The sequence below is a fragment of the Bubalus bubalis genome, chromosome 7 (genome assembly GCF_019923935.1).
Source record: "Bubalus bubalis isolate 160015118507 breed Murrah chromosome 7, NDDB_SH_1, whole genome shotgun sequence".
NCBI lineage: Eukaryota > Metazoa > Chordata > Mammalia > Artiodactyla > Bovidae > Bubalus > Bubalus bubalis.
Genome location: NC_059163.1, coordinates 90,551,986 through 90,567,454, shown reverse-complemented (window position 1 = coordinate 90,567,454; position 15,469 = coordinate 90,551,986). Strand labels below are relative to the sequence as shown.

Below are 15,469 nucleotides of genomic sequence, written 5' to 3'. Positions count from 1 at the left end.
TTTTGCTCTAGATTACTGGTCCACTAGAACCAACCTCTATAAGCTCTGAAATTTTTTTCTGCTTATTATCCAGTAAATAGTGGGCATTTAAAAAAAACCTGTCTCCTCTCTCTTACCGTAGCTGTAAGAATTGAGTATATTTTCTTCTATTATATTTTTAGATATTTTTACAAATACTTAAATGTATTAATGAACAACATGTGTTTTATGTCTAGGAGTAAAATTTACATAAACATTCCATTAAAAAATTCATTCTGTATTAAGCCTTTTCATTCAATGCACTGTTGATCAGAATTAAGCACAGAGAAACCTTAATAGACTCTTCCTAACATGGGACCATGTTCAATTAATACAACCACAGAATTCCATTATAATGTTTCCAAATAACTGATTAGAATATTATGATCAATTTTTATAAGACCCAAGACAGTCCATGCTTGGACACCTTTCTGTAGTTCCAGCTTTTACAATTTTATACAAAACATGGCTCTGAAGAAAGTAAAGTAACCAACAGAATTAAGGAAATTGAAGATGAAACAGGAACTTGTCAATCTAAAAAAGATGGTAGTGTTAACGACTATTGCATATGTTCTGTGGTGTAAGTACTGACCTTGGGAACTTGGGTTTTGGCATAGGAGGAAAGATAAATCTATTAAGTAAAAACTCTGTATACATTCTTTCAAAATAACAAATAATTTTCTTTTTCTGCTCTCAGCCCTGGGATTTCTTTGGAAGGAATGATGCTAAAGCTGAAACTCCAGTACTTTGGCCACCTCATGCAAAGAGTTGACTCATTGGAAAAGACTCTGATGCTGGGAGGGATTGGGGGCAGGAGGAGAAGGGGATGACAGAGGATGAGATGGCTGGATGGCATCACTGACTCGATGGACGTGAGTCTGGGTGAACTCCGGGAGTTGGTGATGGACAGGGAGGCCTGGCGTGCTGCGATTCATGGGGTCGCAAAGAGCCGGACATGACTGAGCGACTGAACTGAACTGAAGAGGCCTAAAGATAAGAACTTAGTGACAACAACCACCCCTGGTACTTAGAGTTATTTCTAAATACTACTCCTTCTTCCAAAGGAAGTTGGGATCTTTTGAGAAATGATTGATTTCAGTTCTGGACAAGGATATGCAACATGCTTGGCCTGGGACAGCTTGTCATCCCCACCCCCACCCCCCATCACATACACACCCCAAAATACACACACATACACAAAATCAAGCTATGAGCACTACTCAGGATGAGAAAAGGATTCAGGAGCTAATCTGAAGAAACTCCCTCTGGCTAAACATGGGTTAACTTAACATCAAAAAGAATAGCATTGGGCTACAATACATCATATCCAAATTCACCTCACACTCACTGACATGTAAAAAAGTATAATTCTGTAAGTTCATAATGATACTTAAAAACACCCATTATTATTTACATGCTAAGTAATCAAATTAATTTTTTTTGAAACTGCTAAATATGATTAAAGAATCAAGTACTTATCCTTGCTTTTGTTTCACTAACTTCTTATAAAAAGTCCTATCAAATCTAAATATAATAAAATTTCTAGTTCTGTTGACTAACAAAGAATACAGGGTTTCAGAAGAACGCAATCAGTAACATCCTGTCTGGGGGAAACTCTAAAAGAGAAACAATTTGGATTATCCAAAGAATGGATTGGAAGTGGAAGGAAAGACAAAACCTATAAGTTAAATCAACCAATGGCAAAGCGTGGACCCGTTTGGGTGAGGATTCTTTACTTTTGTTTAGGTCCTTATCAGTTGACTATTTTATATATAGAGAATCCCAGGGAGAGGGGAGCGTGGGCCATCTATGGGGTCGCACAGAGTCGGACACGACTGAAGAGACTTAGCAGCAGCAGCAGTGTGTATAAGTCCATTGGGTCAAAATTCTTAAAAATGAATTGTACAAAAAAAATTTGAAACACCTGGAGAAAATGGAACACTCAATAAGAAAGAATTATTACTAATTTAGGTGAGATAAGGACACTGACCATTCTAGTGAGACTACTTAACTTTTAGAAATGGTATCATTTCATTCAGAAATAGTTGAGTCTGTAATAGTTCCCAATAATTTGGGTCAAGGGAGAAGTTGGTGGGAACATAGATGAAACAGTGTTGATAACTGTTTAAGCCGGAGAACAGGTGCGTGGGGGTCCCTGGACTTTCTTCTTCCCTCTTATATGTGCTAAGGTTAAAAAAACAGAAGATAAAGGTTCAGGGGATGTTGAAAGATCTGTAAAATGCTGAAAGGCATCATCAAGATAATTTTTCCCTCAAATATCAAAGTACTTAAGGTGAGGCAGACTCTGTGAACCTTCCATGTAAATAAAAATGAAAATTCTGCTTTGTATTAGAGAATTAGGACCTGATGCATATGAAACGGAAGGCGTCTTTAGTGATAGGTTCAGATCACAAGTATCTCACATGTAGTGCCTTATGAAATGCATCTTTAGTGATAGGTTCAGATCACAAGTATCTCACATGTAGTGCCTTATGAAATGCACCAAAATAAAGAGTGCCTGCAGTAGCAAGAACATCAGTGTTTCAGACGCAGGGAGCCAGCCTGACGGAAATGTACAGATCAGAGTTTGTGCAAATTCTCTTCCTGCCTGATCATCTTTAAAAAGCCTTAAGTGACTAATGAGGCTTTTAATGAGTCCATGTGTTTCTCACTAGTGGTGCATGCTAAGTTGCTTCAGTCATGTCCGACTCTTTGTGACCCCATGGATTATAGCCCACCAGGCTCCTCTGTCCATGGAATTCTCCAGGCAAGAATACTGGAGTGGGTTGCCATGCCCTCCTCCAGGGGATCTTCCCAACCCAGGGATCAAAGCCAGTGTCTACTGTGCTTCCTGGATTGCAGGCAGATTCTTTACCACTGAACCACTGGAGAGGTAGAACTGTTAATATGTAATACAAGAAAAGTAGAAATACTCCTATATATTAGAAAGAATAGGTTTTTATTCTGTAGCATATTTATATCTGCTTCCTACCCATCCCCAGGCCTAGTTATCAACCTGCTGGTTTTGACAAGCAAAACACAAAAGGAATAGGTGCCTTTGTTAGCACTGTAGGTAAGTTCTGGCACCTGTTTGGATACCAGCTGTGTGTTAATTCATCTTATGATTGTCAAATCACCAAATATTACGAAGCTAGACATGGTCCTCCAGGGTTCCAAGAATGTGTTTGCATGTTGGCTGGCAGATATTCCTGGAGAGACCAGGCCTGATCCTGACCAGCCTCTATGACGAGTTTTGTCTGACGCAAAGTAAGACCTGAATGCATAAGCATATGCCTGTGAGTCAGTTCAGGTGGAGGATGCTTTGGGGATACAGAACAGAAGCATTTTCTGGTCCAGTGTCTCATCAAATGCTCGAAAGCTATTTTTGACTATGTACCAGTCAGGTAGAGTATGCCCACCCCATCTGAACACTACCATACACTTCAACAGTTTATTGCTAGTTTACCCCTACATCTTTATTTATATGCCAAAAAATGGAACTGATGTACTGCTTCTAGTCCTAAGACATAAACTGAGTTACTGCACGAACAATCTGGACAAGAGAGGAGATGGCCTGAGTGTTCTCAAAATGAAGAGAGCATGGCAAGCTTGGCTGCATGAAGCCTTTCCCTCGGGATGTGGTGCTATTTTACATCCTTAAGGATAAAAAATATGAGATGCAGGATTAAACGTCGTTGTCTTTCAGCTAATCTGATGAAATAGATGGATTTTATTTGGAAAATGAAAAACAACAACAAAAAAAACCTACCTGAAGACTGCAAGGGTCAGAGACCAGAGCACTAAAGGCTTCCTCAGCTCGAACTTCGCCCGCTTGTTCATTAGGTGCCGACCACCAAAGACAAAGGCAGCATACAGAGCGGAAAACAGGAAAGATTTCTTCCTAGGAACAAACAGAAAAACAAAATCTTATTAAATAAAGAGCTTTAAGCAATTTATCTTTATTCATTAGAAATGTATATTGCTTCACCAACTTTTCTACCCCTCTTCTCTTCGTACTCACTGAAAATATACTCTTGGGAATGTGCCCCCTTCCCTAAAGAGAGAAATTTGAGTCTATTTGGCAACAGGGTGGCTAGTGACTCCTCCCCTGATAAAGTAGGCCATCCAGGTTAACTCTTGTCAGGATAGATGTATTTTCTTTTGAGGCTCTGTAACTCTAAACATTTCATCAACATGGTACTGAGGTACAAAAAGAAATATTTTTACCAAGAGCACCGATTTTCAGAGTTTGCTGGACAATTTAGATAGATTAATTTAAAAGGACCATTTTGTTGGAAATAGAAAAACTAGGTGACAGACCTGTGTCCTAGGACAAGAAAGCCTTTAAAAATGCCATCTTCCTAACAGACTAATGATACTAAAGAATGACTTTGGAGAAACACTTCATGATTTAAAACACTAAAACCAAGCTACATGAATTACGGCTCCTGAAAGATGGATTCCTGACACCTTCACCAGGGGAAGTGAAGTCGCTTAGTCGTGTCCAACTCTTTGCGACGTCATGGACTGTAGCCTACCATGCTCCTCCATCCATGGGATTTTCCAGGCAAGAGTACTGGAGTGGGTTGCCATTTCCTTCTCCAGAGGATGTTCCTGACCCAGGGATTGAACCTGGGTCTCCCACATTGTAGGCAGACGCTTTACCATCTGAGCCACCAGGGAAGCAGGGGAGGCAGGTATTAAATGTCAGTATAATCATTAATAATAAGCCTAATTGTTGACATCATACAATGCAATAGGAAGAACACAGAACTTCTTACAGTACACTGGCCTAAAACCTTGAGGTTGAATCTCGGCAAATATCTGATTTTTCTACCTGCTTATTGGAAGGAAAGTTATGACCAACCTAGATAGCATATTAAAAAGTAGAGACATTACTTTGCCAACAAAGGTCTGTCTAGTCAAGGCTATGGTTTTTCCAGTAGTCACGTATGGATGTGAGAGTTGGACTGTGAAGAAAGCTGAGCACCGAAGAATTGATGCTTTTGAACTGTAGTGTTGGAGAAGACTCTTGCAAGTCCCTTGGACTGCAAGGAGATCCAACCAGTCCATTCTGAAGGAGATCAGCCCTGGGTGTTCTTTGGAAGGACTGATGCTAAAGCTGAAACTCCAATACTTTGGCCACCTCATGCAAAGAGTTGACTCATTGGAAAAGACTCTGATGCTGGGAGGGATTGGGGGCAGGAGGAGAAGGGGATGACAGAGGATGAGATGGCTGGACGGCATCACTGATTTAATGCACATGAGTTTGGGTGACCTCCGGGAGTTGGTGATGGACAAGGAGGCCTGGTGTGCTGCAATTCATGGGGTTGCAAAGAGTAGGACATGACTGAGCAACTGAACTGAACTGAACTGATAGGAAAAGATGGGGATAGAGCCAAACTGAAACATTCTGTTGCTAAATTGTGTCCAACTCTTTGCAACTCTGTGGACTGTAGCCTGCCAGGCTCCTCTGTCCATGGGATTCTCCAGGCAAGAATACTGGAGTGAGTTTCCATTTCCTTTTCCAGGGGATCTTCCCCACCCATGGATTGAGCAGGCGTCTCCATCTTGGCAGGCAGATTCTTTATCACTGAGCCACCTGGGAAGTCCAGGACATTCTGTAGGACAGCTGACTTTCTTTCTTCAAAATGTCAGTGGTAAGAAATCAAAATCTAGGGCTGTTCTATATTAAAAGCAACTTGAGAGACATAATTAAATATAACATGTTGAACTTTTGGGGATCCTTATTTGAACAGATGTTTAAAAAAATCTTTAATAAAATCAGAAAACTATCAGTCACAATTTTAAAAGTTCTTATCAGTTAATATTTGTGGGTGAAATTATGTGTCTTGGATTTGCTTTAAAATACTCTAGGAAACAAACAGAACTCAGGCAATATTAAGAATGGAGAGATGAAAGGAGATTTTTTTAAAAAGTGATGAAACACAGGGTCTTCAGCATACATTTATGATTAAAATGCTTCAAAAAATGGTCAAAGAAGGAAACCTACCTCAACATAATAAAGGCCATATATGATAAGCCCACAGCAAACATTCTCAATGGAAAAAAATGAAAGCATTCACCCTAAGTTCAGGAACAAGACAAGGGTGCCACTTTCACCACTATTATTCAACATAGTTTTGGAAGTCCTAGCTACAGCAATCAGAGAAGAAAAAGAAATAAACGGAATCCAGATTGGAAAAGAAAAAGTAAAGCTCTCACTGTTTGCTGATGACATGATACTATACACAGAAAACCCTAATGATAGTATCAGATAATTAATAGAGCTAATCAGCGAATTTAGCAGTTTCAGGAAATAAAATCAACACACAGAAATCACTTGCATTCCTATATACTAACAATGAAATATCAGAAAGAGAAATTAAGGAATCAATCCCATTCACCATTGTAACAAAAAGAATAAAATATATAGGAATAAACTTACCTAAGGGAGAAGGCAATGGCACCCTACTCCAGTACTCTTGCCTGGAAAATCCCATGGATGGAGGAGCCTGGTAGATTCCAGTCCATGGGGGTCGCTAAAAGTCGGGCATGAGTGAGCGACTTCACTTTCACTTTTCACTTTCATGCATTGGAGAAGGAAATGGCAACCCACTCCAGTATTCTTGCCTGGAGAATCCCAGGGACAGAGGAGCCTAGTGGGCTGCTGTCTATGGGGTCGCACAGAGTTGGACACGACTGAAGCGACTTAACAGCAGCAGCAGCAAGGAGACAAAAGAACTGTATGCAGAAAATTGTAAGACACTGATGAAAGAAATCAAAGATGACATAAACAGATGGAGAGATATTCCATGTTCTTGGGTAGGAAGAATCAATATTGTGAAAATGACTATACTACCAAATGCAATCTGCAGATTCAGTGCAATCCCTATCAAATTACCAATGGCATTTTTCACAGAACCAGAACAAAAAATTTCACAATTCATATGGAAACACAAAAGACCCCAAATGGCCAAAGCAGTCTTGAGAAAGAAGAATGGAGCTTGAGGAATCAACCTTCCTGACTTCAGATTATATTACAAAGCTACAGTCATCAAGACAGTATGGTAATGGCACAAAAACAGAAATATAAACCAATGGAACAAGATAGAAAGCCCAGAAATAAACCCATTACTTTGCCAACAAAGGTCCTTCTAGTTAAAGCTATGGTTTTTCCAGTAATCATGTATGGATGAGAGAGTTGGACTATAAAGAAAGCTGAGCGAAGAACTGATCCTTTTGAACTGTGGTGTTGGAGAAAATGCTTGAGAGTCCCTTGGACTGCAAGGAAATCCAACCAGTCCATCCTAAAGGAAATCAGTCCTGAATATTCATTGGAAGGACTGATGCTGAAGCTGAAACTCTAATACTTTGGCCACCTGATGTGAAGAACTGACTCATTTGAAAAGATCCTGATTCTGGGAAAGATTGAAGGCAGGAGGAGAAGGGGATGACAGAGGATGATATAGTTGGATGGCATCACCAACTCAATGGACACGTGTTTGAGTAAACACCAGGAGTTGGTGATGGATAGGGAGGCCTGGCATGCTACAGTCCATGGAGTCTCACAGAGTGGGACATGACTGTGTGACTGAACTGAACTGGACCTATGCGTACATTATTTTTGACAAAGGAGGCAAGAATATACAATGGGGCAAAGACAGCCTTTTCAATAAGTGGTGCTGGGAAAACTGGACAGCTACATGTAAAAGAATGAAATCAGAATGCTTCCTAACACCGTACACAAAGATAAACTCAAAATGGACTAAAGACCTAAATGAAAGACCAGAAACCATAAAACTTAGAGAAAACATAGGCAAAACACTGGATGACACAAAGCAAGATCCTCTATGACCCACCTCCTAGAGTAATGGAAATAAAAACAAAAGTAAACAAGATTAAACTTTAAAAGCTTTTGCACAGCAAAGGAAACTATAAGCAAGGTAAGAGGACAACCTTCAGAATGGGAGAAAATAATAGCAAATGAAACAACTGACGAAGGATTAATTTCCAAAATATACAAGCAGTCATACAACTCAATACCAGAAAAATAAACAACCCAATCAAAAAAGTGGGAAAAGACCTAAACAGACATTTCTCCAAAGAAGACATACAGATGGCTAACAAACACATGAAAAGATGTTCAACATCACTCATTACTAGAGAAATGTGAATCAAAACTACAATGAAATATCACCTCTCACTGGTCAGAATGGCCATCATCAAAAGTCTACAAACAATAAATGCTGGAGAGGGAGTGGAGAAAAGGGAACGCTCTGCACTGTTGGTGGGAATGTAAATTGATACAGCTACTATGGATGACGGTATGGAGATTCCTTAAAAAACTAGGAATAAGACCATCATGTGACCCAGCAATCCCACTCCTAGGCATATACCCTGAGAAAAAGACACATGTATCCCATTGTTCATTCCAGCACTGTTTACAATAGCTAGAACACGGAAGCAACCTAGGTGTCCATCGACAGATGAATGGATAAAGAAGTTTTGGTACATATACACAATGGAATATTACTCAGCCATAAAAAGGAACACATTTGAGTCAGTTCTAATGAGGTGGATGAACCTAGAGCCTATTATACAGAGTGAAGTGAGTCAGAAAGAGAAAGAAATATCATATACTAACGCATACATATGGAATCCAGAAAGATGGTACCAAAAAATTTATTTGCAGAGCAGCAATGGAGAAACAGACATAGAAAATAGACTTATGGACATGGGGAGAGGGGAGGAGAGGGTGAGATTATGGAGAGAGTAACATGGAAACTTATATTCCCATATGTAAAATAGACAGCCAACAGGAATTTGCTGTATGGCTCAGGAAACTCAAACCGGGACTCTGTATCAACCTTGAGGGGTGGACTGGGGAGGGAGATGGGAGGGAGGTTCAAGAGGGAGGGGCTGTATACATATGGCTGATTCATGCTGAGGTTTAAAAACAACAAAATTCTGTAAAGCAATTATCCTTCAATTAAAAAATAAATAAAGTAAAAAAAAAAACCCTTACATTTCAGGAAATACCTACCCACCAACAAACACTTTTAAAGAACTTCTTTGTTTTTGAAGACTGTTTTATCAACATAATGTATGAAATTAGGAAAACAACCAAGAGCTCAGGCATTCTAAACCAAAAGGCAAACTCAAGAGAATCAATTAAGTTTTAAGAACAGTTGGATCTAATAGAACTTCACCTTTTTTTACTACTAAATTATATAAGAACCCATAGGAAATTTTTAGCTAAAGTCCATCTTCATTTGAATTATGTCAAATAACATAATAATTATTTAATTGGCTTCCTCATATGTTGGCAAGCTGATTATTTTTCAAACTTTAAACCTTTTATTTTGTATTAACAAAATAAATTATTTTTATTAACAATCTTGTGGCAGTTTCAGGTGAACAGCAAGGGACTCAGCCATATATACACATGTATCCATTCTCCTCCAAACCTCCCTCTCATCCAGGCTGGCACAGAACACAGAGTAGAGTTCCACATCCTATACAATAGGTCCTAGTTGTTACACTGTTATTTTTAATGAAAATCTAAAAGTGGTAATTTTTAACAAGTCTAAAAAAATTTTCAGAAAAATAAATGAAATTTCAGAAATAAAAAAGATAAAAAAGAAAAAATAATGGAGAGATGAAAGGAGAGTAACAAAAAAAATGATGGAACACAGGATCTTATGAGTCCTTTTTTCTTTTTGTTAGGTTTAGGTGGGACTTTTAGTCAGGAAGGTCTAGGTAAATAGAATAGAATCTGCATGTCCTGCACATTTATTAGTGTACCAAGGAGAAGTGAACAATAGTATCGATAATGCCATAAAGAACAAAAACACAGTTTTCATTGAGTACAATTCAATATAAAGTAACAGAGGCCATGTATTACAAATAACTGAAACAACTGAGTACTTTCTGATATGATAAAGCAATGTTTCTTTTTAAATGGGTACTCCTCACTCAAGGGCTGAAAAATAAGTTCTGAGATGTAATACAAAAAGAAAAATGCATTCACCCAAAGAGCATTGCTTGTAAAGGGCTTTGTATTTTTTCCCCAACGACTGCCATGAATTGCTGACTCATGAGAGATCTTATTGTTCACACAGCACCACTCTTCTTCCAGTGATTGCCAGTGACTGACTTGGTGAACACCACCAAATAAAGTGCTGATTTCTGAAATCAACTGGTAAATAGATTTAAATAAATCACTTCCACAAACTCTGGAAACATAAGACCTGGCACAGACTAGTGCTTAATAAATGCTTATTGAATGATCATGCTCTTGTCATATTGAATTTTCTGATAAGAGAAAATATAATTAATGTACTCAGACACATGGAAACTCAGAGAACACTGTGTAAATCAACAGTTGGTGGCTCAGATGGAAAAGAATCTGCCTGCAATGTGGGAGAGCCAGGTTTGATCCCTGGGTTGAGAAGATCCCCTGCAGAAGGGAATCACTCCAGGATTCTTGCCTGGAGAATTCCATGGACAGAGGAACCTGGCAGACTACAGTCCATGGGGTCACAAAGAGTCGGACACAACTCAGCAACTAACAGTTTCACTTTTTCACTTTCCCTTTCCCAGTTAATGTCTTAAAAAGAATAAAATATTTAGAAAAAAAAATGATGCATTTTCTTCCTCCAGAAAGAAAGAGGTTATTTCTGTATTTCAAAGAGAAGCGGAAAAGTGAGACAATTTATGGAAACTGTTAACTATTCAACGTTTGAAGAATAAAGCAGTTTTGGCCATAAATACATTTATTGCCTTACTCTTTTTAAGTTTGAAAGTGTATGGCATTACTTTAAAAATCAGAATCACTCTACTTATGTGTACATAAGGATTCACTCAAGAAAAACAAAATTTATTAAGTTAATGTAGACAGTAGTCATAAGCAAAAGCATATATTCTTTTCTAAATTAAAGGTATTATGATTTAAGGAGTGATTCCTGGGGGTAGAGATAGTGCTAAAAACTTTGGTATTTAATTCTCTTAATCATCCTTAATGTAGGTAAAACATTTTCTTCGTGTTATGGCCAAGGAGCCTGACTTAGAGATTAAGTAGCCTCAGTTCTATGGTAAGAAGAATTTATCTGCTGTGTTATAAGAATTCCTTAAACCCCTTTACAGAACTACAAGGCTGTTCTGTAACTTTGTGGCACCCTGTTTGTGAAAAGATGAAGAGGAAACCTCTACACCTTTGTTTCAACTGCCACATTTTCTGGGCAGTGGAAGTCTTTGATCCAAATTCTCTTCAGAACAAATTCACTATATGTATCCCTGAAAACTCTTCCTTTCAATGATTTATTATTCTTTCTCTTGCTCATTCACTCTAATTCCAAGTTCTGTTATAGTTATATTAATTATATTACTCCCAATTATGAACCAAGTTAAAGAATGTCTATATGATCCTATCATTCTAGCCTAAGGGAAAAATAATGTGCCTTGAAGAACGAACCAAAGAATAAAAGTCCTCCCTCTGTAGTCCTTCCTCAAATTTCTTCAGTTCTAGAATGAGAATTAGTCCTAAGGTACTGCTAGGTTCCTGGCCGGGGCTGTTCCCTTTTCCACGTGTTTACTAAAGATCTCTTTAAGAATCTTCAAGTCCACAGCTAGGGCAACCAAGTTGATCAGTATAAACATGCAGAATTTGAGAACTGTGAGGGACAAATGTTCTACAGAAAAGGAAATGAGGTGGGGCGTGCTGATGACATTGGTTGTTCAGGGTCACGTGGCTGCATTCACACATATTGGTCAAAACTACCAAAAATGGAAATGGCTGTGATCAAGCATGCAGGTAAACAATAATCAATTGTCTAGGCTCTATCTGGGTCCCAGGCAGTCAATAATGAGCGCCACCTTTAGCCAAAAGGGTGATTTAAGTGGATTAAAACTGTATTTCCATCCTGGTATCTCTCTGGTAAAGTTTCAGTTACAGTCAAGATGAATAATGACTTGCCGCAGGCCAACTTACTATTTAATGTGGATAGATGACTTCCCTAAAACTTCAACAGTAATCCTATAATACTTCATATTCTGACAGGCCTCCATAGCTGGGTATAATTGTAACACTGCACTATTTTATCACCAGATAACTAGAAATTTCTAGATGGTATGGACTCTTGTTTACTAAATGTACTCTTAAATGCACAATCATACCGCACAACCTTTAACTGTAGGTACTTAATACTTTTCATATTGTTCATAGGGTTCTCAAGGCAAGAACAGTTAAGTGATTTGCCATTCCCTTCTCTAGTGGACCACATTTTGTCAGAATTCTCCACCATGACCTGTCCATCTTGGGTGGCCCTACACAGCATGGCTCATGGTTTCATCGAGTTAGACAAGGCTGTGTTCCATGTGATCAGACTAGTTAGTTTTCTGTGATTGTGGTTTTAATTCTGTCTGCCCTCTGATGGAGAAGGATAAGAGGCTTACGGAGGCTTCCTGATGGGAGAGACTGACTGAAGGGGAAACTGAGTCTTGTTCTGATGGGCGGGGCCATGCTTCAGTTCAGTTCAGTTCAGTCGCTCAGTCATGTCCGACTCTTTGCGACCCCATGAATCGCAGCACGCCAGGTCTCCTTGTCTATCACCAACTCCCAGAGTTCACTCAAATTCACATCCATTGAGTCGGTGATGCCATCCAGCCATCTCATCCTCTGTCGTCCCCTTCTCCTCCTGCCCCCAATCCCTCCAAGCATCAGAGTCTTTTCCAATGAGTTAACTCTTCACATGAGGTGGCCAAAGTACTGGAGTTTCAGCTTTAGCATCAGTCCTTCCAAAGAAATCCCAGGGCTGATCTCCTTCAGAATGAACTGGTTGGATCTCCTTGCAGTCCAAGGGACTCTCAAGAGTCTTTTCCAACACCACAGTTCAAAAGCATCAATTATTCGGTGCCAAGGTTTCTTCACAGTCCAACTCTCACATCTATGCATGACTACTGGAAAAACCATAGCCTTGACTAGACAGACCTTTTTTGGCAAAGTAATGTCTCTGCTTTTCAATATGTTATCTAGATTGGTCATCACTTTCCTTCCAAGGAGTAAGAGTCTTTTAATTTCATGGCTGCGGTCACCATCTGCACTGATTTAGGAGCCCCAAAAAATAAAGTCTGACACTGTTTCCACTGTTTCCCCATCTATTTCCCATGAAGTGATGGGACTAGATGCCATGATCTTAGTTTTCTGAATGTTGAGTTTTAAGCCAACTTTTTCACTCTCCACTTTCACTTTCCTCAAGAGGCTTTTGAGTTCCTCTTCACTTTCTGCCATAAGGGTGGTGTCATCTGCATATCTAAGGTTATTGATATTTCTCTCGGCAATCTTGATTCCAGCTTGTGCTTCTTCCAGCCCAGCGTTTCTCATGACGTTAAATGACTTCACATTCCAGGATGTCTGGCTCTAAGTGAGTGATCACACCATCGTGATTATCTGGGTTGTGAAGATCTTTTTTGTACAGTTCTTCTGTGTATTCCTGCCACCTCTTCTTAATATCTTCTGCTTCTGTTAGGTCCGTACCATTTCTGTCCTTTATCACTCCCATCTTTGCATGAAATGTTCCCTTGGTATCTCTAATTTTCTTGAAGAGATCTCTAGTCTTTCCCATTCTGTTGTTTTCCTCTATTTCTTTGCACTGATTGCTGAGGAAGGCCTTCTTATCTCTTCTTGCTATTCTTTGGAACTCTGCATTCAGATGCTTATATCTTTCCTTTTCTCCTTTGCTTTTCACTTCTCTTCTTTTCACAGCCCAGCATTTCTCATTTCTCTGCATAGAAGTTAAATAAGCAGGGTGACAATATACAGCCTTGACGTACTCCTTTTCCTATTTGGAACCAGTCTATTGTTCCATGTCCAGTTCTAACTGTTGCTTCCTGACCTGCATATAGGTTTCTCAAGAGGCAGGTTCAGGTGGTCTGATATTCCCAACTCGTTCAGAATTTTCCACAGTTTATTGTGATCCACACAGTCAAAGGCTTTGGCGTAGTCAATAAAGCAGAAATAGATGTTTTTCTGGAACTCTCTTGCTATTTCGATGATCCAGCAGATGTTGGTAATTTGATCTCTGGTTCCTCTGCCTTTTCTAAAACCAGCTTGAACACCTGGAAGTTCATGGTTCACATCTTGCTGAAGCCTGGCTTGGAGAATTTTGAGCATTACTTTACTAGCGTGTGAGATGAGTGCAATTGTGCGGTAGTTTGAGCATGCTTTGGCATTGCCTTTCTTTGGGATTGGGATGAAAACTGACCTTTTCCAGTCCTGTGGCCACTGCTGAGTTTTCCAAATTGGCTGGCATATTGACTGCAGCACTTTTACAGCATCATCTTTTAGGATTTGAAATAGCTCAACTGGAATTCCATCACCTCCACTAGCTTTGTTCGCAGTGATGCTTTCTAAGGCCCACTTGACTTCACATTCCAGGATGTCTGGCTCTAGGTGAGTGATCACACCATTGTGATTATCTGGGTCGTGAAGATCTTTTTTGTACAGTTCTTCTGTGTATTCCTGCCACCTCTTCTTAATATCTTCTGCTTCTGTTAGGTCCGTACTATTTCTGTCCTTTATCACTCCCATCTTTGCATGAAATGTTCCCTTGGTATCTCTAATTTTCTTGAAGAGATCTCTAGTCTTTCCCATTCTGTTGTTTTCCTCTATTTCTTTGCATTGATTGCTGAGGAAGGCTTTCTTATCTCTTCTTGCTATTCTTTGGAACTCTGCATTCAGATGCTTATATCTTTCCTTTTCTCCTTTGCTTTTCACTTCTCTTCTTTTCACAGCTATTTGTAAGGCCTCTCAGACAGCTATTTTGCTTTTTTGCATTTCTTTTCCATGGGGATGGTCTTGATCCCTGTCTCCTGTACAATGTCTTTCCCATTCTGTTGTTTTCCTCTATTTCTTTGCACTGATCACTGAGGAAGATCATTAAGGAAGATCATTAATGATTATTAAGATCATTAATGTCTTAATAACCTAGATAACCATGATAGTGTGGTCACTCATGGGGAGTGTGAAGTCAAGCAAGGCTTAGGAAGTGTTATTACAAACAAAGCTAGTACAGGTGATGGAATTCCAGTTGAGCTATTTCAAATCCTGAAAGATGATGCTGTGAAAGTGCTGCACTCAATATGCCAGCCAATTGGGAAAACTCAGCAGTGGCCACAGGTCTGGAAAAGGTCAGTTTTCATTCCAATCCCAAAGAAAGGCAATGCCAAAGAATACTCAAACTACCATACAATTGCACTCTCACATGCTAGTAAAGTAATGCTTAAAATTCTCCAAGTCTGGCTTCAGCAATACATGAACTGTGTACTTCCAGATGTTCAAGCTGGTTTTAGAAAGGGCAGAGGAACCAGAGATCAAATTGCCAACATCCTCTGGATCATTGAAAAAGCAAGAGAGTTCTAGAAAAACATCTATTTCCGCTTTATTGACTAT

At 39.3% G+C, this 15,469-nt stretch overlaps 1 protein-coding gene across 1 annotated transcript in view; it reads right to left on the bottom strand.

Moving 5' to 3' along the window:
• The window catches only part of ELOVL6 (ELOVL fatty acid elongase 6), a 132,943-nt gene that overhangs the window by 46,082 nt on the left and 71,392 nt on the right, over window positions 1-15,469 (bottom strand). Inside the window, exon 3 of the mRNA XM_006076909.4 lies at window positions 3,788-3,919. Within this exon, the coding sequence (XP_006076971.1) occupies window positions 3,788-3,919 (132 nt within the window). The remainder of the gene's footprint in view (window positions 1-3,787; window positions 3,920-15,469) is intronic.